Source organism: Hibiscus syriacus, unplaced genomic scaffold (assembly GCF_006381635.1).
Source record: "Hibiscus syriacus cultivar Baekdansim isolate YM2019G1 unplaced genomic scaffold, ASM638163v2 tig00110383_pilon, whole genome shotgun sequence".
In the NCBI taxonomy this organism is placed as follows: domain Eukaryota; kingdom Viridiplantae; phylum Streptophyta; class Magnoliopsida; order Malvales; family Malvaceae; genus Hibiscus; species Hibiscus syriacus.
The window spans coordinates 153,882-174,668 of record NW_024062714.1 but is presented as its reverse complement, the minus strand read 5'-3'; the positions used below and the strand labels follow the sequence as shown (position 1 = coordinate 174,668).

At 33.0% G+C, this 20,787-nt stretch overlaps 3 protein-coding genes across 4 annotated transcripts; 2 read left to right on the top strand and 1 right to left on the bottom strand.

Annotated features, from left to right (window-relative positions):
• Nucleotides 1-5,497: 5,497 nt before the first annotated feature.
• Nucleotides 5,498-9,488, top strand: LOC120121841 (tobamovirus multiplication protein 1-like). 2 transcript variants are annotated; one of them, XM_039141142.1, is made up of 12 exons: nt 5,498-5,628; nt 5,786-5,981; nt 6,373-6,463; nt 6,572-6,624; nt 6,956-7,048; nt 7,203-7,274; nt 7,472-7,544; nt 7,683-7,728; nt 7,817-7,880; nt 8,059-8,112; nt 8,961-9,038; nt 9,126-9,218. In XM_039141142.1, exons 2-12 carry the CDS (start codon nt 5,829-5,831, stop codon nt 9,216-9,218), a joined length of 870 nt encoding a protein of 289 aa, XP_038997073.1. In that variant the 5' UTR covers nt 5,498-5,628; nt 5,786-5,828. The 2 variants fall into 2 exon arrangements, with proteins under 2 accessions (XP_038997073.1, XP_038997072.1); XM_039141141.1 differs by lacking the exon at nt 5,498-5,628 and having other exon boundaries at nt 5,829-5,981; nt 9,126-9,488.
• A 5,994-nt stretch (nt 9,489-15,482) lies between these two features.
• Nucleotides 15,483-18,045, top strand: LOC120121860 (derlin-2.2-like). Its single transcript, XM_039141154.1, has 6 exons — nt 15,483-15,763; nt 16,225-16,324; nt 16,811-17,025; nt 17,112-17,195; nt 17,363-17,416; nt 17,827-18,045. The coding sequence occupies exons 1-6, from the start codon at nt 15,665-15,667 to the stop codon at nt 18,013-18,015; spliced, it is 741 nt and encodes a 246-aa protein (XP_038997085.1). The 5' UTR covers nt 15,483-15,664; the 3' UTR covers nt 18,016-18,045.
• Nucleotides 18,046-19,919: 1,874 nt separating this feature from the next.
• On the bottom strand, nt 19,920-20,718 carry LOC120121933 (15.4 kDa class V heat shock protein-like). Its single transcript, XM_039141202.1, has 2 exons — nt 20,518-20,718; nt 19,920-20,404 (listed from the first exon to the last, which is right to left on the bottom strand). The coding sequence occupies exons 1-2, from the start codon at nt 20,663-20,665 to the stop codon at nt 20,136-20,138; spliced, it is 417 nt and encodes a 138-aa protein (XP_038997133.1). The 5' UTR covers nt 20,666-20,718; the 3' UTR covers nt 19,920-20,135.
• Nucleotides 20,719-20,787: the final 69 nt, after the last annotated feature.

Here is a 20,787-nt window from a genome sequence, read left to right as displayed (position 1 = left end):
CTATGATGTGATTATTGATTATCATCCTGGGAAGGCTAATGTGGTAGCTAATGCACTTAGCCGAAAAACCTTTGCTGCTATGAGAGCGTTAGATGCACGACTATCAATGAATGAAAATGGTTCATTGGTTGTAGAATTGAGATTGAGATCTGCCCTAGTAGATCGAATCAAGGACTTCAGAATAAAGATAAGAAATGTCTAGATAGAATGGAGCAATCAAAGAAATGAGAAATGACAGATTTTGAAATTAAGTCTGATGGATGTTTGTATTATCGGAATCGAATTTGTATACCCGATGACGAAGAATTAAAGAAAGATATTCTTTCTGAAGCTCATTATAGTCCTTTGACTATGCATCCAGGAGGAAATAAAATGTATCAAGATTTAAAAAATCGATATTGGTGGGTATGTATGAAAAGAGATATCACTGAGTTTGTTTCTAAATGTCTAACCTGTCAGCAGGTAAAAGCATAACACCAATTACCTTCAGGGTTGTTACAACCTATCTTCATTCCTCAATGGAAATGGGAACGAGTTACCATGGATTTCGTATCAGGTTTACCTTTGACACACCCAGTAAGAAAGATTCGATCTGGGTGATAGTGGATAGATTGACAAAGACATCACACTTTATCCCAGTTTGAGAAGATTATTCTATGAACAAGTATGCTGAGTTATATATCAGAGAAATAGTACGACTTCATGTAATACCCATTTCGATAGTTTCAGATAGAGATCCAAGATTCACTTCGAGATTTTGAAAGTCTTTGCATGAGGCATTAGGAACTCGATTAAATTTTAGCACATCTTATCATCCTCAGATAGATGGTTAGTCTGAGCGAACTATTCAGATACTTGAAGACATGCTAAGGGCGTGTGTTATTGATTTCAAAGGATCATGGGAAAAGTATTTGCCTTTAGCAGAGTTTGCTTACAACAACAGTTATCAATCAAGTATCAAAATGGCTCCTTTTGAAGCATTATATGGAAGAAAATATCGAACGCCACTGAATTGGTATGAATTAAAAGATCGAGATGTAATTGGTCCAGATCTAATTAAGGAGGTGGAAGACAAAGTGAAGGTAATCCAAGATAATCTCAAGATAGCTGCAGACAAACAAAAATCTTATGCTGACTTAAAGAGAAAATAGATTGAATATCAAGAAGGTGATAAAGTATTTCTTAAAGTGTCACCTTAGAAAACGATTATGAGATTTGGACAGAAAGGGAAATTGAGTCCAAGATTCATCGGGCCATATGAGATTGTAAAGAGAATTGGACTAGTAACTTATCAGTTGGCGTTACCTCCAGAGATGGACAAGATTCATAATGTATTTCATGTATCGATGCTTCGAAAATATCGATCATATCCTTCACATGTGATTACACCGGAGCAAATTGAGATTCAGCCTGACTTATCATACGAAGAGGAGCCAGTAAAGATTTTAGCACATGGAGTTAAAGAACTAAGAAATAGGACAATTTCATTGGTAAAAGTTCTCTGGCGGAACCATAAAGTGGATGAAGCAACTTGGGAACAAGAAGAATATATGAAGAAAAATTTTCCTCATCTATTTAATTCAGATATGTACATATGTATAGAAAATTTGAGGACGAATTTTCTTTAAGGGGGGAGGAATTGTAATACCCCAAATTTAGACCAATGACTAAAATATAAGTTTAGAAAGTTTAGGGACTAAAGTATAAACTTTAAAAAATGTAGGGATTGAGAATTTGTAATTTTTAAAAGTTATATATATTTTTAGTCTGTAAATGAATAGTTTGGATTAAAATAGAGATTTTAGTGAGAATTAGATTTTTTTATATATATACGAGAATTATGTTAAAAGCTAGAAAGTAGTAAAGTTCGGTATTGAAATTGGAAAATCGAATCGAACCGAAATTTTACGAAAATTTGAATGATGTTATAAATGGTTGGAAATATTATTTTCATATTTTAGATCAGAGAGATTTTTCTCAGAACAGTGCAATTTTAAAAATTTGATCGAAACAGTGGAATTTTAGTGACTAAAATGCAATTTTTGGAAAATTTCATGGTCAATTTCGAAAGTCAAAGTCAAGTTATATCATCTTTGACCAAGGAATATTTTAATGGAAGATAATACAATGGCATTTTGTAATTTTCAAGATTTATTAAGGGTAATTTTGGTATTTGGTCCAAAAAAGAATAAAAAACTCGTTTAATTAGTTTTAAAGGTTAATAATTAGAGATATTTTTTGAGAAACATCGTGAAACTCTTCTCTCTTCTCCAACTAGTTGTCGAAACCCATAGACAAGGTGAGCCAATTTGTTTTCTTCCATTTTTGATCAAATTTAGTGAGTTTTGGGACTAAATTATGAAATAGGAAATTGTTCTATCCTATTTTCTCTACAAGATGGTATAATTATTTCTTGGTTTCATGCTTAAATGTGAAAATGGGAATTTATGTTGGTTGAAAGGGAAGTTGATTTTGATTGAATTAAGGTTGAATTTGGATCTTAGGATGTGGACGAATAACTAAGCATGAAAATTGATTTGGAAACATTTAAGAGGGATTGGTTTAGTGATTCGTCCAATGGATTACATGAAGGAAATGGTAAAGTTGGAATTTTAAGTGTGGCTTTAGTTGGTTTGATGTTTAACATGTGCGTAAATGTTATCCTATTTATTAACCTTGTTTTGTTCCATTTCGTGCCAGTTTCTGAAAGAAAACTCGTGTTCCAAATGTTCAAGTTTCTAATTGTGAACAAGTGTTGCGAGCCTGCTTCGTTTGGAAGTGCATTAGTTAATTTCGTTGAATTATTGTGTTCATTGCATTTAGACATTAATAGTATGATGAGTAGGATTCATATTTTTTTACTATAATTAATTTGGAGTTGCTGGGGGTGAATTGGGTACTGGGCGTCTGTCCAGTGGAGCACCAATTTTGTGTAAGGTTGGTGAAGATTGAAATGAATTAAAGTAATGTCAAGGGACTTGTTTGCAAGTTATTAAATGTAGAAGTATTGATTTGGGTATGTGATTTAAGTGCTGGAATTTTAGTAATTAATTTACAATGATCATAATAGTGAAGAGCTATTATGAAATTAAAGGAAAAGTTGAGTTGAATTCTATAAAAAAATTAAAATATGTGGTTTGATTTTATAATTGGTAAAAGTTGAAGATCATGTTGGGAATAATTATTCGTGGAATTGAATAAGTGTTTTGAGAAGTTTGAAGTTATAATGGAGTTGTGAGTTAGGTTGATATCAATTTAGTTATCGATTTTATTTTATAGATTTTCAAATGTCAAAATGAGTTTATGTTAGAATGATACTAATATGTAGTTTAAACATTTTGTGTTGTAATTTGGTATTGTCATATTACAATAATTCTAGCAATCCGAACGATTCAAAAGGAAAGGACAAAGCTCGTGATTAGTATTATTATATACAAGTTCTGTACTGAGGTAAAGGTGAGTGTAAATTATTTATTTAATTATTTTTGATCGAGGACGACTTGCAATGTGTCAACCTCATTCAAATTTACAGTATGATTTATAAAGTTTATAAAGAATATTTTTATAATATTCTATATCAGTTTTATGAATGATTTAGGGTATGAACTGCCCAAACATGATATTTTGATTATGGATTTAATTATGACACATGAGCCCATTGTATGTATAATGAGAATTACTGGTACACTTGGCATGCCATTAGTTGAGTATTATCAGCTTTGATACATTCTTGTATCAATATTATCATATCAGCTTTGATACATTCGTGTATCAATGTTATCATATCAGCTTTGGTACATTCGTGTATCAATGTTATCCTATCAGCTTTGGTACATTTGTGTATCAATGTCCAACACCGTTAGTGCTTATTCAGGTTATGATGGCACTGAAGTGCATCATATCTCAATATCAGTTACGATTTGCACCGTGTTGTGCATAGTGCGCACCTTACTCACGTATATTATGTTCTCATGAATATGCATTGGGCTATGAAAATGAATATGCAAGTTTTGAATGATTTTCAGTTGATAGAAAGCATGATATAATTATGTTATCAGATTTGATTTATCAGAATTATCACGAGTTCATGATTTAAAAAGAAATTTCAGGTCTTCGTGAAGAAATCAACTCAGATAAGTTGGTTTGCCAGTTTAATATTTTAAGTTGAATTATTTTATTTATGTTTATGATATTTTCATATTTTACTCACTTTAGATTATAATTGCCTCACTAAGTTATATTTAGCGCGTGATGATTTTTATGTGTAGGTTCTAATATGGATATGTACGATCAGTAAGGAGCTGTCGGAGCATCTTTCTGGAAAGACATACATATCATCAGTATCAGTAAGACATCTATGATGTTTCTTTTGACTTATAGTGGCATGTATAATTATGTCAGTAGTTTCTAATTATCGTATTTATTTTAAATAATTTGTAATAGTAAACTAGAACTATTTTAGTTTATTTTACTTAGTTTAGTTTTATCGGTATCTATGCATGACAAGAATTTATTACATTATTATGTTTTTAAAAGGTTTTACGAAAAGACATGGTTTAGTAAAAATACTAAATAAATAATGAATTTATTTTCATATAATAAAGAAATAAATTATAAGCTAAACATACTTTAAAATAGATTTTTAAAGTTATAACAAGAGTGATTTCAAAGGAAACAAATTTTAAGGGAAATTTCAGTACAATAAATGTTTTCAAGTTGATGTGATATCTTTGACTCGTATATCGAGACATATACGGGTTAAGGGTGTTACAATTTTAGTGAATATAACAAGAGCATCATGCAACCTTTTGTTAAAAAAAAATCGATTTACCTATCAATTTTTGATAGATACATATCTATAAAGTTAATGTGTATATAGACTTCATGTGTTTGAAGGTTTTCTGTCACCCTTAATATTTACTTTTTTAATTTTTTTTCAAAGAATAAAAAATTTATCTCTACAAAATAAAATTAAAATAAAACTCACAATTAGAATTGATATGTACGAACATAATAATATAATTATATAAATAACATAAACTCACATTAAAATTCGTCACTAAATACAATGAATAATTTAACAATAACATTTTCAATCACTCTTGTTATATATATATATATATTAGTAATTTAATTTTAATTTGTATATTTTAAATTTTATATTTTAAATAATTTTTTTAAAAAATAAATAAACTCCTAAACTTTGAACAAAACTAATATGATTATAAAACTCAATAAAAATAAATTTAACCCATCTATTACCTAACCATCGCCTTAGCATCATAAATCATCATTTCAGTATCGTAAAGTACCAATCAACATCGTAATTATTAATAATGAAAATCATTTATCAAATAACCTTATTGAGTATATTTCTAAGTTTAAATACTATATTACATATAAAAATAATTCAAGTATCACTTTATTTTTTGTTTTAGAAAAATACAATAGCCTCGTTTACCTTTTATCAAATATTACAACTACCACGAGCTGGTAAAAGCTTAGGTGAGAGTCGAGAAGGAGAAGAGACGAGAGCGGCCCATAAAAGAAAACAAAAGCATAAAAAAGGGGGTTTCCTTTACTTAAGTACTGAAATTAGATGTTATCTCCATCGTTTTGGACCGTCTGGTAAGATATGTAAAAGAGAAATAAGATTTTCTCTCTCTTCGTGTTTGTCACTCACAGTTGTATTATTTTCTTTCGCGTCCCCGACTTTTCAAAAAGTTTCATTTCAATTTCAGCTCTTTTTGTGTTTTTGCTTTTCTTCGATTTCTGTTTGGCTGAGGGGATTTTGACTTTCCCGAGAAAGCTCGGGGAATTAAGGAAAAATGGTTAGAACGATGAAAATGTCACTGACGCCTATGGAGGTTCCAGCTCTGCTGTCCGATTGGTGGGACGAGATCAATGAGTCCACTAAGTGGCAGGATGGCATCTTCTACACTCTCTGCGCTGCTTATGCCCTAGTTTCCTCTGTTGCTCTGGTCATCTCTCTCTCCCTCCTTTTATTTTAACAATTTTTATGACCTTTTATCGTATTCACTGAATTGTTCAATTTTTTTCTGCTTGGATCCGTTCTGAGTAGAAGATTTGTTATTTTATTTTTATGTTAATACTTTCCAATATTTTAGGATCCAAACCGATTAAGTTTATTTACCTAGGGATTAGTAGTAGGCACTCTCTGTTTGCTCCTACAATTCTTTATTTGTTTATTTACTTAAATGGCTGGAGTAAATACTTCATATACAATCAAAGCTTTTAATTTATATTTCACTCCAGATTTTATTGTTAATGATTCCAGTTTCGAGAAATTTGTTCACAATGTTAGGATTCTGGATTATTTTGTTTGTAATATTTGGTGTTTTTAATGTGCAGATACAATTGATAAGGATTGAACTGAGAGTGCCCGAATATGGTTGGACGACACAGAAAGTTTTCCATCTTATGAACTTCATTGTTAACGGAGGTGATATTTTAAAGTCCTCAAAACTTATGTAGTGTTTTCCATTGCATTATTGTGAGGATTTAGGGTTTTAGTTTGATTATTTGATTGGGAGCTTTGCTGTTTGTGCAGTGCGTGCAATTGTGTTTGGATTTCACAAGCAAGTATTTGTATTGCATCCCAAGGTTAGTTTGCTATAGGATCCGATCCAAAGATATCAGTACATATACTGAAGTCCTCCTTGTCTGAAACAAAGCTTATATTGCGTTTGAAATGTGATATATAAGACTACATTTCATATTTGGGCATGATAAGCAAATTCATTTCACTCTATCTGTTTCACAATCTAGGTTTTGTTGTTTGTGTTTCTCATAAAATTAAGGTTTATTGGGTTGCATAAAGGAAATGAAGGAGAATGCTATTTTGAGAGAATAAGGAGTATGTAACTAACAAGTTGTTATGATCCAATTGAGACGAGGGTTTTATACTAATGTGAGCTGTAACTTCTTGAACTAGGTACTTACACTTATACTGTTGGATCTTCCCGGCCTTCTATTTTTCTCCACGTACACATTACTTGTGTTGTTTTGGGCAGAGATTTACCATCAGGCAAGAACATATTCTTAATTGTTCTTTTTTTGTGAAATAGCGTATCAAATTTAGCTTCTACTTGATCAATAGACTGCGTTACAAACTCGTATACTTGGTTCTTTCTTGTAATTTTGTGAGGAGCTGTGACATTTTACCCTGCCATTCTGAGCAGGCAAGAAGCTTACCAGCAGATAAACTCCGAATTTTTTATGTGTCAATCAATGCTGTTATTTACGTTATACAGGTGCGCTCCAACTTGCATTCTCTTGTGCTGTTTACTTTGCAAATTACAATCATTAATATCAGGTTAATGTGTGAAGGATTGATTATATCTGTTTACTTATTTTTTTTTCGAGTCTTTTTCTCAAAGTTTCCTGCTACCATAGCTCTAACACATACTTGAATTTGCAAGTGAAGCTAAAAATGAAGTTTTGACTTCAGGTCTGTGTCTGGGTATACCTCTGGATAGATGACAACAGTGTGGTGGAGTTCATTGGAAAAATATTTATTGCAGGTAAGTGTTACAGTGAATCATCAAAACAAGTTCACAAGGTTTATCTCTGGGTATTGCTCATTTTTCTTAATGCAAATCTTTTGCATTTCAAGCCTTTTTTTTTTACTCTGCCACTTATTTCGCTATTATTTTCTCCAGTGGTGTCATTTATAGCTGCATTAGGATTCTTGTTATATGGAGGAAGGTAATTCTGGTTTGTTAACAAAATTTTTATGGATAATTGGAGTTTGAATTTCTAATATGACCAAATCCTACTACTCAACTCCTTCCAGACTGTTTTTCATGCTAAGACGATTCCCTATTGAATCAAAAGGAAGAAGGAAGAAGCTTCATGAGGTATTTTTGTTCCTATATAGTTTCTATTAAGTAACAATTCATTTTTGGTAAAAGTCTGACATAGGTTAAGTTTAACCCACATTTCTATGCGCAAATCACTTGGTATTTATGATGGCATAACTTTTATAGGATATTGTCAATATTACTATTGTTTATTTGACGTCTTTTCTGTTTGTAGGTTGGATCTGTTACAGCCATTTGTTTCACCTGCTTCCTTATTAGGTGCTTTGTGGTAAGTTTTTCTTTCTTGACTGAACTTTATGATAGGTTTTCAAGCTACATTATTTATTGCTTGACGGAGAATGTAGCTTTTTAAACCATTACTTGTTTGATATGTCTCTTGCATGTAACTCATACAGAAGTGTCTCTTTTCTCAACAGATGACAGTCCATTTGATTTTATATATTGGGGCAAACTAATAATCTGAACTCGTATTCATGCATTTAGACATTCTACATCCTTCACCTGAGAGGGAACCTCTGAGAGATTTAGTTTTTAACCTTTTTTTATTTAAAAAAGAATTAAAAAACTTCAAACAATATTTTCCAAGGAAAAGTTCAATACTTCACCATGAGTTTATTCCACTTATTTTTCTTTTGAGTTGAAAGGAAGCTTGAACCTTTCCCGGAGCTTTTATTTTCTTGAATTTTTTTCTAATAATGAGTGTAAGATACACATATAGATGGTTCCCATTTCACAAAATAATCCCAGGGTGAACAGCTGAATAGCTGATGTAAGTAAAAATATGTGGATTTGCCCTTTGAGAGAAATATAGAGAATCAGAGAAGAGAGGCATGAGGCTAGGCTTCACCTGAGTTCTGCCTTCCAAGCCTTCAACATAGATTTTCCTTGCAATAGAGAAATAGAAATTGGTCAAGCTGAATGGTATGAGAAAATACAAGTTACATCAGATGCCGATCTTTGACCCAGACTCTTTTAGGTTGACAACTGTTGAACAATAAAACTCTTTCCATCAACCTTTAGAAACATTAACATTAAGTTGCTGATTTCTTGATTTCGTTGCAAAACATTTTTCTTGTGCTTTATGTGCTTTCTTTAAACTACTTTCTCTACATGCAGGTGGTTTTATCTGCCTTTGATGAGGCAGTGTCACTTGATGTTTTGGACCATCCAGTTTTGAACTTGATCTATTACATGGTATTTAACGAATCCATTTTACTTGTGTAGTACTATTTCTCTCACTTATATTCCCCTTAACATGCATTTTTATCGATAAAATTACAGATGGTTGAGATCTTACCTTCAGCTCTAGTGTTGTACATCTTGCGTAAGTTGCCTCCAAAGAGAGTATCCGCTCAATATCACCCAATCCGTTAGGTGAAATGCTTTGTTCGTAGGATTGTTCCGGAAAACACAAAGAGATGGTTTTGGCATGTTTTAGAGGGTCAGTTACTTTTTCCAGTTGAAGGATGGAAGCAGAACCAGAAGTAGAACTGGAATGGTTCATAATGCATGCCAAAAAAAAAATAGTTTGTGTCACAGCTGTTTGCAGCTTTCTTTTTGGGAGATCATTGTTGATTTCTTCATTCATTATTGTGATAGAAGAGTTGGTTTATCTGACGCTTTGCGCGTTTAGTAGTTGTTTCATCAGTTTGTTTACTAGAAAATGAACATGGTCAAGATTTGTCTTGGGCATGCATGCCTTTGTCATGGGCAAAACTGTTGGCCTTACTAGCAGAAGCTTGTTTAAGGGAGAGTTGAAAATATAAATTTTCATTTTCGGTTACAAACTAAAGCTCTTTTCTAGTGCTATATATGTGCTCGCATCCTATTTGACGACTTGAAGTCTCAAAAGAAATGAATCATTCTTGCTTTCTTCTGTTCAATTATGAGTTTTCCGTGTCTTAATTATTTTCCCCGTTTATTTATTGTTACTTTTTCCATCGTTCTTTTAGTTTGCTATACAAATTATAAATATTTTTTATAAAATTTATATATATATATTTTTTAAAGGTAAGGAGGGCCTCGTTAAAAACCCCTCACATCTCGATCGAGCCTAAGCTCAAACAAGACAGGGGAAGGGGAAAAGAGTACTCAGAATTTTATTAAACACAACCAAAAATACACCAAAATCAGTTAATATCCGGTACAAGGGCTTACAATGAGAAGCAAAAGCAAAATCAACCCAAACCAAGAGATTGGTCCTTAGAACAAAAGCAAACAATGCAACTAAAAAAACACCAAACTAGTAGAACGTAAAGTTCTGGATCTAGAACCATGAACAAAAACCAAATAATGTCCAGCGAACCTGCAGCCAAGATCAAAGCACAAATTTTGAATTACATAGCACTGCAATTGAACTTGATGTTCCATGCTTTAGTCTTCACCTGTGGAAGCTGAATAAAAGCTAAAACTGGGCTGATTTAATTGTACAAGCCATTTGAGACACATATGAATTAACCAATACCCTATTTAGCAAGACTGTCTGCATCAATATTACAAGCTCTTGGAATAAAACGGAGAGACATTGTTGGAGCTAATAACACCAGCAACACCACGAACTAATGCTGCAAAACAAGAAGGGCAGGACTCAGGACAAGCTACCCATTCCACCACCAGCCTACTATCGCGTTCAACGATGAGGCGAGGCAATGGAGCACTGCTTGACCGAAAATACATCTCAAGGTCTTAATTTTAGAGCTAAAAGTTAGGCTAAGACATGAGGACCTTGGCCAACTGGTTCCGAGAATGAGCCAATCTTCAATCCTTCAGCATTCCTAAATATTCCACCAAATCCACCAGACAACCCATCCCTACGCATTGCACCATCCACGTTCAACTTAACGGCCCCAACAGGTGGAGGCTTCCACACAGCATTCACAACTGGTTTGGTAATTCTAGTGGCTTGATCAACTAATGAAGGGTCTGCCACTATATCCTCCATTGAAATTTTAACATTGGGATTCTTCACTTTGAACCAAGAAGCTAACCGATATTTTGCTAAGAACCAAAGTTGATTTATATCCAATCGGCTTTTTTGAAAAGCCATTTCGTTCCTAAAGAGCCACACCGGCCACAAAACAACAAAAGGGATAAAATTTCAAATTGAACAGAAGGGGGCAGGAGGACTAGCCTCGTTCCATTGTAGCATGAATGATTTCAGATCTTCATGGAGTACGAGGGAACGACCCCAACAATTTGCAAATTGCATCCATACAGCCCAGGAAACGTTGCAACTAAACAGTAAGTGAGAGACGGACTCCATGTGAACTCTGCAGAGGGGGCAAGAAATATCAGTAATTGATGTTATCCCTTGTTTAATAAGCTCAGACTTCATCGGGATTCGCTTTTGAATGACTTGCCAAAGGAATAGTTCCACCTTCAGGGGAGCCACACCAACCCAAACATTTCTCTTCCGATCAACACTCAATGAGCTATGAATGTATTTTTTTCATCGAGTAAACAGAGTATTTCCTAGCCCCCGAAACCGACCTGCAAATCCAACCCTTCTTCAAATTACTCGCTCAGAACCTACTGAGTGCTGCGTTGAACTCTAGCCATTGGTCACATTCCCAGTCAAACGGCTGCCAACGGGGAACGACGTTCCAAGACCAACCCGATTCTACCTTTGTCCCCATGTCTGCAAGAAACCCATCCTTCTTGCAGGAAAGTGAAAAAATACGGGGAAAACTCAACTTTAAAGGAGTATCTAACAGCCAGGCATCTTCCCAAAATAGTATAGACTTCCAATCTCAAACTTGGACAACGAAATTGTTCCTCAGGCACCTTCAAATGCTGTCCTCACTAAGGTAAGAATTCATCACACCTTTCCATATACATGAAGTTCTGTTTTAACGCGGAGTAGAGGGGATTTGATTTGAGATTGTACTTACAACTGATAACACGTTGCCACAAGCTATCTTTCTCATTTGCAAATCTCCATATCCATTTTTCGATCAACGCTCTATTGTGAACAGCAAGATCTGAAATATCCAGCCCACCCAGTTCTTTTGGCTTACATAATTCAGACCACTTAACCCAGTGTATTCTTCTCCTATCATCGGAGCCACCCCACAAGAAATTCGACATTGAGGTTTGTCAATCTCCTATATACTCGATCGGGCATTTTGAAAATAGATAAAAAGAAAGTTGGTAACGATGCTAACACGGACTTCAATAAAGTTAGTCGACCTCTAAATTATAATTCCTTTGCTTTTCAACCAGCTAAACGATGGACAAATTTTTGAATCACCGGATCCCGTCCCATATGGCAATGGAGTTCCTCTTCGGCCCAAGAGGAAGTCCCAAATACTTAGCCGAGAACTTTCCCACCGCACAACCCACAGAGTTAGCCCATGTGGCTAGCTCGTCTCCAGGGACATTAATCCCAAAAAATCTACTCTTCTTTAAGTTTAGTTGAAGCCTTGAAGCTAATTCAAAAACCCGAAGTATCCTCTTTAAATTCCTTAGTTTAACAAAAGATGCATCACAGAAAATCATTAAGTCATCAACAAACTGTAATTGAGTAATGCTTATTGATCTCTCTCTGTTTCCCACCACAAAACCGGATAAAAGACCCTTCCTGTTTGCTTTAGCTAGCATCAGATTTAACCCTAGCCAACAATGTTGAAGAGTGGTGGAGAAAGGGAACATCCTTGTCTTAACCCTCTAGCTGTCGAGAACCTTTCTGTTGGTGACCCATTAACCAACACTGATATTGAAGCGGTAGAAATGCATTTGAAGATCCAGTCGCAACACCTGTCCCCGAAATTCATCTCCTTCATTAATCGAATTAGGAAGTGCCAGTCCACAGTGTCATAAGCTCTTTTGAAGTCAACTTTAAACACAATTCCCTTTGACCTCTTCTTTACTATTTCATCGATACATTCGTTTGCAATGAATGAGAAGTCCGAAATTTGTGTCCCAGGTATGAAGGCAAATTGAGTGTTGCTGATAATATAATCTGCACAAAGACGAAGCCTGCTAGCCAGTACCTTTGATAGTATTTTGTAGATCCCTCCAACCAAGCTAATAGTCCCGAAATCCTTCAAAGCTTCCGGATTCAATTTCTTTGGAATCAAAGTAATGAAGGAGTGATTGATACCTTCCTCCCATTTTCCGCCACGGTGGAATTCATCGAAGAATTTGAGGATTACACCCTTTAGTTGCGGCCGGAATTTTTTGAAGAAGCAAATATTTAAAAATAATATGATTGCGACATGCATGAATTTAAAATCAATGTTTTTACAATTATCAAAGAATAATACGAACTCATCTCATGATATTAGCGGTGAAGAAGAAGTATTATATTTTAGAAGGTTTGAATTCGAATATGAATTTATAAGATGTCAATAGGTTAAGAAAGTTTTAAATACGTGTCATATTATAATCACTTCAGACTATTTAAAAATAAATAAATTATCATTATTTAATATATTCATGTAATTTTTTTAAATCGATCATGTATCCATTTTTTTTTCTTTTTTAAAAGATTAAAATCTTGTGATATTTTTAAGTTTTAACTTGTTTCTAAGTTTTGAATTTTTAAGTAAAACTAAAGCGTTTTGATCATAATTTTTAATAGTTGGAACTTTGATTTCACTTTTGCATCTATCATAATCAAAATGTTTTGAGATAAACTTTTGAAATTTAAGGTTTTTTATTTTGCAAAAATAAAAATAACAGATCAAAATTGATACACATGGAATAGATGAATTCTCAAAATCAAAATATTTAAGACTTGAGACTGTTTGATTTCTTAAAAACGAATCAAGCTTTATTATTTTTTTTTCTATTTGTTTCTCTAAAAATTCGAAGGGAATAATGCAATCGAAAGTCGTGTATTATTCATTCATTTTGACAATTTTTTATGGACAACATGAAAATAATTACAAAATCAAATGGGACTCACATATTTTAATTTAATAAAAAAACAAATCACTTAAAACAAAAAAATGATATAACTTAAATATTTATTTTATTAAAGATTAAAATTTATATTACACTATTTTTAATACCATAAATTATTTAATTTTGGGTAAACTATTGATTTGATCATTTTCTTCGAGTTTTATAAACCTATGACCACTGGGATCAAAACACATAAATTTCGATCACATACGTTATTGTTTTATTAAAATTTAGTCACTAGACATTAGTTGCCATGAGTTTGATAAAAATGTTTAATGTTTATTTTAGCCCTTAGACTTTAGATAAATTACTAATCATAAGTCTTTTTGTATATAAAAAATAGTTTAAGGCTAAAATTTTAATTATCCCTTTTTACACCTCTCCACAACTCTATCTTCTCTGCAGTCGTCCCTTTCTTCCTGCATTCCCGCTCCCCAACATCTATGCTTTCCACTGAAGGAATCTGAGAAGGAACCCATGGAACAACAGCTAAACAGCCTTCGTTATCCTTCTTGTCCTCTTCGGTTTCGACTGATTTCATGTCGATTGCCCGTAAGAATTGGTCTACACAACAAATTTTCATACCCCAAAATCAGAACCAGGAAAAATACTGCAAGCATATAAGAATTGGAAAAATAAAATGATGAGAAAACGTACTCTTGAAGTCGGAGATGAAGTCGTAATGGAGGGAGACAATAGGGTTAGATGGAGAAGAACACAAGGGAGGTGTGTTACATTGATGAAGTGGGCTTGGGTTAAAGATAATGATGGCTCTTTCGTGATTCTCAGGGAAGGAGTCTTCTTCGATTATGGGGGACAAATAAGCATCGAGACGACAAATCTTGGTAGCCAGCGACGAAAGCAACAAATCGGAGAAGTCGTTGTTCTTTTCCTTAAACTTCCGATCAAACTCATTTCTTTTTTCCTTTCCCCTCTCAGTTTCAAGGAATCATTCAAAGAATATTGTTTTTTTTGTTGTTGGAGAAATTGGTGGGTATTATATATTTGAGAGAACTTAAACGAGGGATGAAGAAATTTATACATTGGATGAAGCTATGGTCTTTTGGCAGAAGAAGGAAAGAATGCAGAAGGGAACGATGTAAAGAAGATGGAGTTGTGGGAGGTGTAAAAAGGGGTAATTAAAATTTTATCCCTAAACTGTTTTTTATTTAAAAAATATCAATAATTAATAATTTATCTAAAATTTAAAGTTTAAAATAAAAATTAAATTTTTTAACTGACAACAAACTCAAGACAACTAACGATCAAATCTTAATAAAATTATAATGTAAATAACTAAAACTTATATTTTTTGAATTCAATAACTATAACTTTAAAAAAACTCAAACGAAAGTAATCAACTTAGTAATTTACCCTTAATTTTTCTATAATTTTTTTAATATAATTAAATTTATTTTTATTAAAATAATTATTTAAAAATTAGTTAGTTGATAAATGATAAATTTATTAAGTGAACATAATAATAAAAGAAAATATTAATTTTTTAAAGGTTATATGTATATTATTAATTGATTAAAAATTTACATAAATATTATTTTGTAATTATCTAAAATAAATTATATTTACTTTTTATTGAACAGCTAATGTGATACGATTGGTTCGTGTAATCTACGTGCTTTCTGGTTCGCTTGGATTTGTCATTAAACAAGACATGTATACAGGTACAGCATAGCCAAATTACTCTCAATTATATTTTTTGTTCTCTATCGCGACTCCCGTCACTTATTCCTTTTGGTTCTTCATTAATCTCTGTTTCAATCGTGAAGAACCCCAAAGCCTAGAAAATCAAACTAGCAATTTTATTAAATTACCCTTTAAGTTATATTGGTTCAATTTTTATTTTATTTTTTACATATTAAAGAGAGCTTTCTTTGTAAAGAAAAGAAAAGAAAATGGCTCAAGCTGTTGAAGAATGGTACAAACAGATGCCAATCATCACCCGTTCTTATCTCACAGCTGCCGTAGTTACCACTATCGGTTGCTCTCTCGAAGTATGCCTCTTTTCCTTTTATTTTCTTTTTAAAATGTGTTCTTATTGCTTTTATTCTTGTTTTGCTGTTATTTTTCTCTATCTGGGCAATATGATTGAAATCTTATCTTCAATTTTCATTGATTAATTATTATTATTTTTTCCTTTTAATTCATATGCAAAGGGGTATGGATATATTCGGCAGATTTGATCTGTGCTCGTCTCAAATTTATGAATTTGGCGACTCCCAATTGGATTTGCCATATGGTTTTTGATTTTGTCATTTATGCTTCGAAATTTATTTCTTGAGAAACTTAATTGGGAATTTCAGCAGGCAAAGCTAGCCAGTAGTTTGCTCCTCCTGTTTGATTTTGGGTATACTAGACAATTGGGTATTATGTGTTTTCCATCCTGATTTAAAAAGAATTTTTTATATTATCGGGGATTGTTATGCTAATCTAATTTAATTCTGAATCTTTGCAGATAATATCACCTTATCATCTGTACTTGAACCCTAAGCTCGTTGTTGAGCAGTATCAATTCTGGCGCCTCATTACTAACTTCTTGTACTTCCGCAAGATGGGTAAATTTCATGTGCTTTTACGTCTGAGCGTCAAGAAATCTCCGGTTTATTTTACCTTTGGAATAATGCTGTGCAGCATGTTGTGCATGTTATTGCTAAAGATGTAGAATGTTCCAACTGGAACAAAAGGGAGTTGTAGTGTGGTACTTAATGAAAAATGAAGAGTTCGAGCAACATGAGTTTCTTTATGCCTGCCTTCAAATTATAGTCAAAAGTATGCAAATGCAGTTGTGTTTTAGATGATTTTATGTGTAGCTAAAAGCGAAATGAGGTATATATTTTTTTAAAGAAGATTTGAGTCCATAGTCCATACCCTCTTCTTGCCCTTTTCATTTCATTTCTTAGTTCATTCTACCACTGACATTAAACATCTTTAAAGTTCATAGTGATTGTCCAGGCATGTATATGTGATAACTTTGATATGATTGAAGCTGGTATTCTCAAATCATTTTATATCTTTAACACAGTATCCTTTGATAACGCCAGATTTGGATTTCATGTTTCACATGTTCTTTCTTGCACGGTACTGCAAGCTTCTCGAAGAGAACTCTTTCAGGGGAAGGACTGCAGATTTCTTTTACATGCTCTTGTTTGGAGCTTCTGTCTTAACTGGGATTGTTCTTATTGGAGGAATGATACCCTATCTATCAGCATCATTTGCCAAGATCCTATTTCTAAGCAATTCATTGACATTCATGATGGTAAGTATGTCTGCCTTCATTTAGATGCAAAATATGGTTTACTAGTATCCATCTTGGAAGCCTTCTTATTGTACTACATGTTATAGGTTTATGTGTGGAGCAAACAGAATCCTTTTATACATATGAGTTTTCTGGGTCTATTTACCTTTACAGCAGCTTATTTACCTTGGGTAAGTACTTTTTTCTTTTATTATTCTTCGATTATCTATTTTCTATTTCAAAGGCTGCTATGGTGGATTTCCCATTGGACTAAAGTTTTACTATTCTTATTTATGTTTGTGATCTTGATCCTACTTCTAGTTAAAGAATGTGATTGCTTCCTTTCCCTGTCTTTCAGGTGCTTTTAGGATTCTCTGTCCTTGTTGGGGCTAGTGCGTGGGTGGATCTCTTGGTACGCTTCCTTTATAGAGCCTACTATATTGTCGAAATATTGGGATAGTATTATGTGATTTTTTTTGCATTATTCCAAAATCCATTGTAGCATGTTCAGCCAATTGGACTGAGCTATACTTGTATAATAAAGCCTTTTCAATCTTTGGTCGCTGCTAGAAAAGCATTGTTTTGTCTCGAAACAGTGTGGAAAAAGGAAAGGGGATTGATGTGGGGGAGTAAGTCTGTCTGTTGGACTGTGAGACTGCCATATAATTGTGCTGTAGCTCTATAAACTTCCACCTGTTCTAGTCTCGCTTTGCGTAGATCATCATTGCTGCCATATTCTACTTTTGCATCTTGTCGGTTAACGGTTATCATTATTACTTCTGTGGCTTTTGTTTCATGAAACTAAGTATTTTGTTTATCCAGGGAATGATTGCTGGTCATGCCTACTATTTTCTCGAAGATGTATATCCACGAATGACCGGTCGTCGACCCCTAAAAACCCCATCCTTTATCAAAGCCATGTTTGCTGATGATGCTGTGGTGGTAGCACGGCCAGCAAATGTTAGATTTGCTCCACCACCTGCAGATGAACAACTGCCCTTCGAAAACTAGAGCAATTTTGGTTGAATGGATCTCCGAGAGGGAAGGCCTAAAAAATTTCTTGGTTGGCCTATTTCTTAAACGTGTAGCTTTAACATGCTAAATTGCTGATTATGGACAATACATCTTTTGTTTAGAATTAGAGGGGTGTATATCTGATGTTTCTACTTGCGCTATATGTGAAGAATTGGGATGAAAAAATTGTAACTATTACTTGATTGAGTGCCTTTTGTTGTTATAGAATGTCCCTTCTCTTCGTATATATTTGCGATATTTCAGGTTGCAGCACAGCAGATATTTTCGCCGACAAAGAGGCAACTTTATTTCCCTTGCAACTTTGTTAATTACAAAGCTGGTTTCTTCAAGTACAGCTGCAATTTTCTCTATTATTGTTTAATATAAATAGTCATTCAACTTAAATTAATTTACTGGTGGTCTCCCTCCCTAGTCCCTATGGAAGCTGCGCACGTGAATGATCTGATATTGTGGCCGGGGATCCACCCCAAAAAATATCTATCCACCTGCATAAGGGACCGTTTGGCCAACTGGGAAGCCTACTTTAGCTTCGCAGCAAAATAAAGTACCACAAACAAGTCCCTGTGGTTAACATGTTTTCAGTCGAAGCCTGTTTGGTTGTCTGAAAGCGTATCTTCCACTGCAGTTCTTTGTCTACTTTTAAGTTCACAGCTGTTCTACAATTTAGATTCAATAATCTCACCAACAAATAGATAAAGGAAGAGGAATTGAAACAGTTAAAAGGTTCCATATCAAGCGGGCAAATTGCCTGACGAAATGAGAGGTTACCTTTTCTTTTTATGGTGGGTAGTAGAACTGTAGAGAAAATGTACATTATAGATCTATTTGTTTGCGTAAAATGAATTACGGAATTGAGTTCCTGAAATCTCATGTTTATTTTATGTAATTTATTTTTCAAAAAATATTTTCTCGTGTTTGTTTCACGTAATTCGTTTTTCGAAAAATATTTTTTAGTATTTGGTTGGAGGAAAACTAGTTGGCAACGTAAAACATTTTCCTGGTCAACAGAATTTCCTGTATTTTCTGGAAAATAACTTACGGTCTGATTTTCCGTAAGTCATTTTCCGAACTTTTCACTTTAAAGAATAAATACTCAAAATAATTTTATTTTATAAATTTAATATTAATAAAATATTTTAATATCATTTTCATCAAAATATTAATTATTAAAATATTTAAAATATGTTTATTAATATTTATAATAATATAATATTATATTTTTAATATTATAATAAAATAAGCAATTATATTATAATAATATAAGATATTATATTTTTATTTTAATAAATATATAATAAAATTTTTATATATTTAATAATGAATAATATTATTTATATATTTAATATTAATATAATAATCTAATAATATTTTAATAAAGATATTTAAAATATGCTAATTAATATTTTAAAAATATAATATAACACTATTACTTTAATAAATAATTTATATAATTTATAATATTTTTATTTCACTAAAATATACCACTATTAATATATTTTTATTAATAAAATTATAAAAATAATATTTAATAATAAATAAATTATTTTAATATTTTAAAATAATAATATTAAGTTTTATGATAAATAATATTATTTATTGTATTTAATATTTGTAATAAATAATTTTTAAAAAACTCATCAACTAGTGGAAAAAATGTTTAAATAACATCTTCCAAACATCATAAAATATTTTCCAGAAATATAATTTATTTTCCAGAATTCAAATTTCAGTAATTCATTTTCCAGTAATTCAAATTCCAGTAAATTAAAATTTCAGTAATTCATTTTTCAGAAAATCAATTACAACCAAACAAACATACCCTATATTCAACCAAATGAATGCAATATAATGTTTACCAAATATCCAAGGATGTTTTTTTCCAGGGAAAACTTAATTGTTTTCAATTACGGCCATAGTCCACATTTAATTCAATCTTTCCTACTTGGAATCAACTTTTGTTACAGCAATGTTCCCCAGGATCAATTCCCAGACCAATCTCACAGCCCACAAAGAGAGGCTTACAATAAAATAAAATCTAATCATTGACTAGGACACCAGTGGCTAACTGAACAGGTAACCAATATGCATTTCCAACTTCAGGCAGCCCTTGCAAGAACCTCAACCCTATCAGGCACATCAGCAGGGTCAATATAGAAACCACCCCTCCTGAAAGACCTTGGCACGGTTACTGTCAAGACCCCATCTTCATATTTAGCTGATATTCCATCGATATCTACCGAACCAGGCAGCCGGAATTTCCTCATGAAGTTCATGGCTGGCTTCGTCGAATCATTGATTCCCTCAGTCCTAATTATAAGATATTTCGAGTCTTCAACTTCCACTTTTATCTCCTCCTTCCTCACACCTATTATAAAAACACAAAAAATGACATGAAACAGAATCCTAAGTACATAAACTAACGAGGTAAAGGAAAAGAAAGCAAGGGATGAAAATGAATTGTCTATGGCAGAGAGTTACCGGGCAGATCAGCAGAATAAACGTGAGCCTCTGGGGTTTCAGTCCAACTAACATAGTTTTCAGTAACAAGCTGGTTGGAGAAAAGGGAAGGAGATGCATGGAAATAATGCAAGGGAGAAAGTTGGTTTACAGGGAAAGGAACCTCCATTTTCTGATGAGAAGAAGCTTTTTTGGCTGCCTAATTGGATATATGAGGAGATAGGAAGACAAGTTGCTTGTCTGCACCTTTTTTTATAGGCCAAGTGGGCAAATTGATGCCGTGGGGCCTTT

Bases quoted from the DNA above. Each gene is read 5' to 3' on its own strand.
- LOC120121841 (XM_039141141.1), top strand. From the start codon at position 5,829: ATGGTTAGAACGATGAAAATGTCACTGACGCCTATGGAGGTTCCAGCT. The intron at 7,049-7,202 runs GCAAGAACATAT...CATTCTGAGCAG, and splicing joins GGGCAGAGATTTACCATCAG to GCAAGAAGCTTACCAGCAGA. The intron at 7,545-7,682 runs GTAAGTGTTACA...TATTTTCTCCAG, and splicing joins TGGAAAAATATTTATTGCAG to TGGTGTCATTTATAGCTGCA.
- LOC120121860 (XM_039141154.1), top strand. From the start codon at position 15,665: ATGGCTCAAGCTGTTGAAGAATGGTACAAACAGATGCCAATCATCACC. The intron at 15,764-16,224 runs GTATGCCTCTTT...GAATCTTTGCAG, and splicing joins CTATCGGTTGCTCTCTCGAA to ATAATATCACCTTATCATCT. The intron at 17,196-17,362 runs GTAAGTACTTTT...CCTGTCTTTCAG, and splicing joins CAGCAGCTTATTTACCTTGG to GTGCTTTTAGGATTCTCTGT.
- LOC120121933 (XM_039141202.1), bottom strand. From the start codon at position 20,665: ATGGAGGTTCCTTTCCCTGTAAACCAACTTTCTCCCTTGCATTATTTC. The intron at 20,405-20,517 runs GTAACTCTCTGC...TTTTTATAATAG, and splicing joins TTATTCTGCTGATCTGCCCG to GTGTGAGGAAGGAGGAGATA.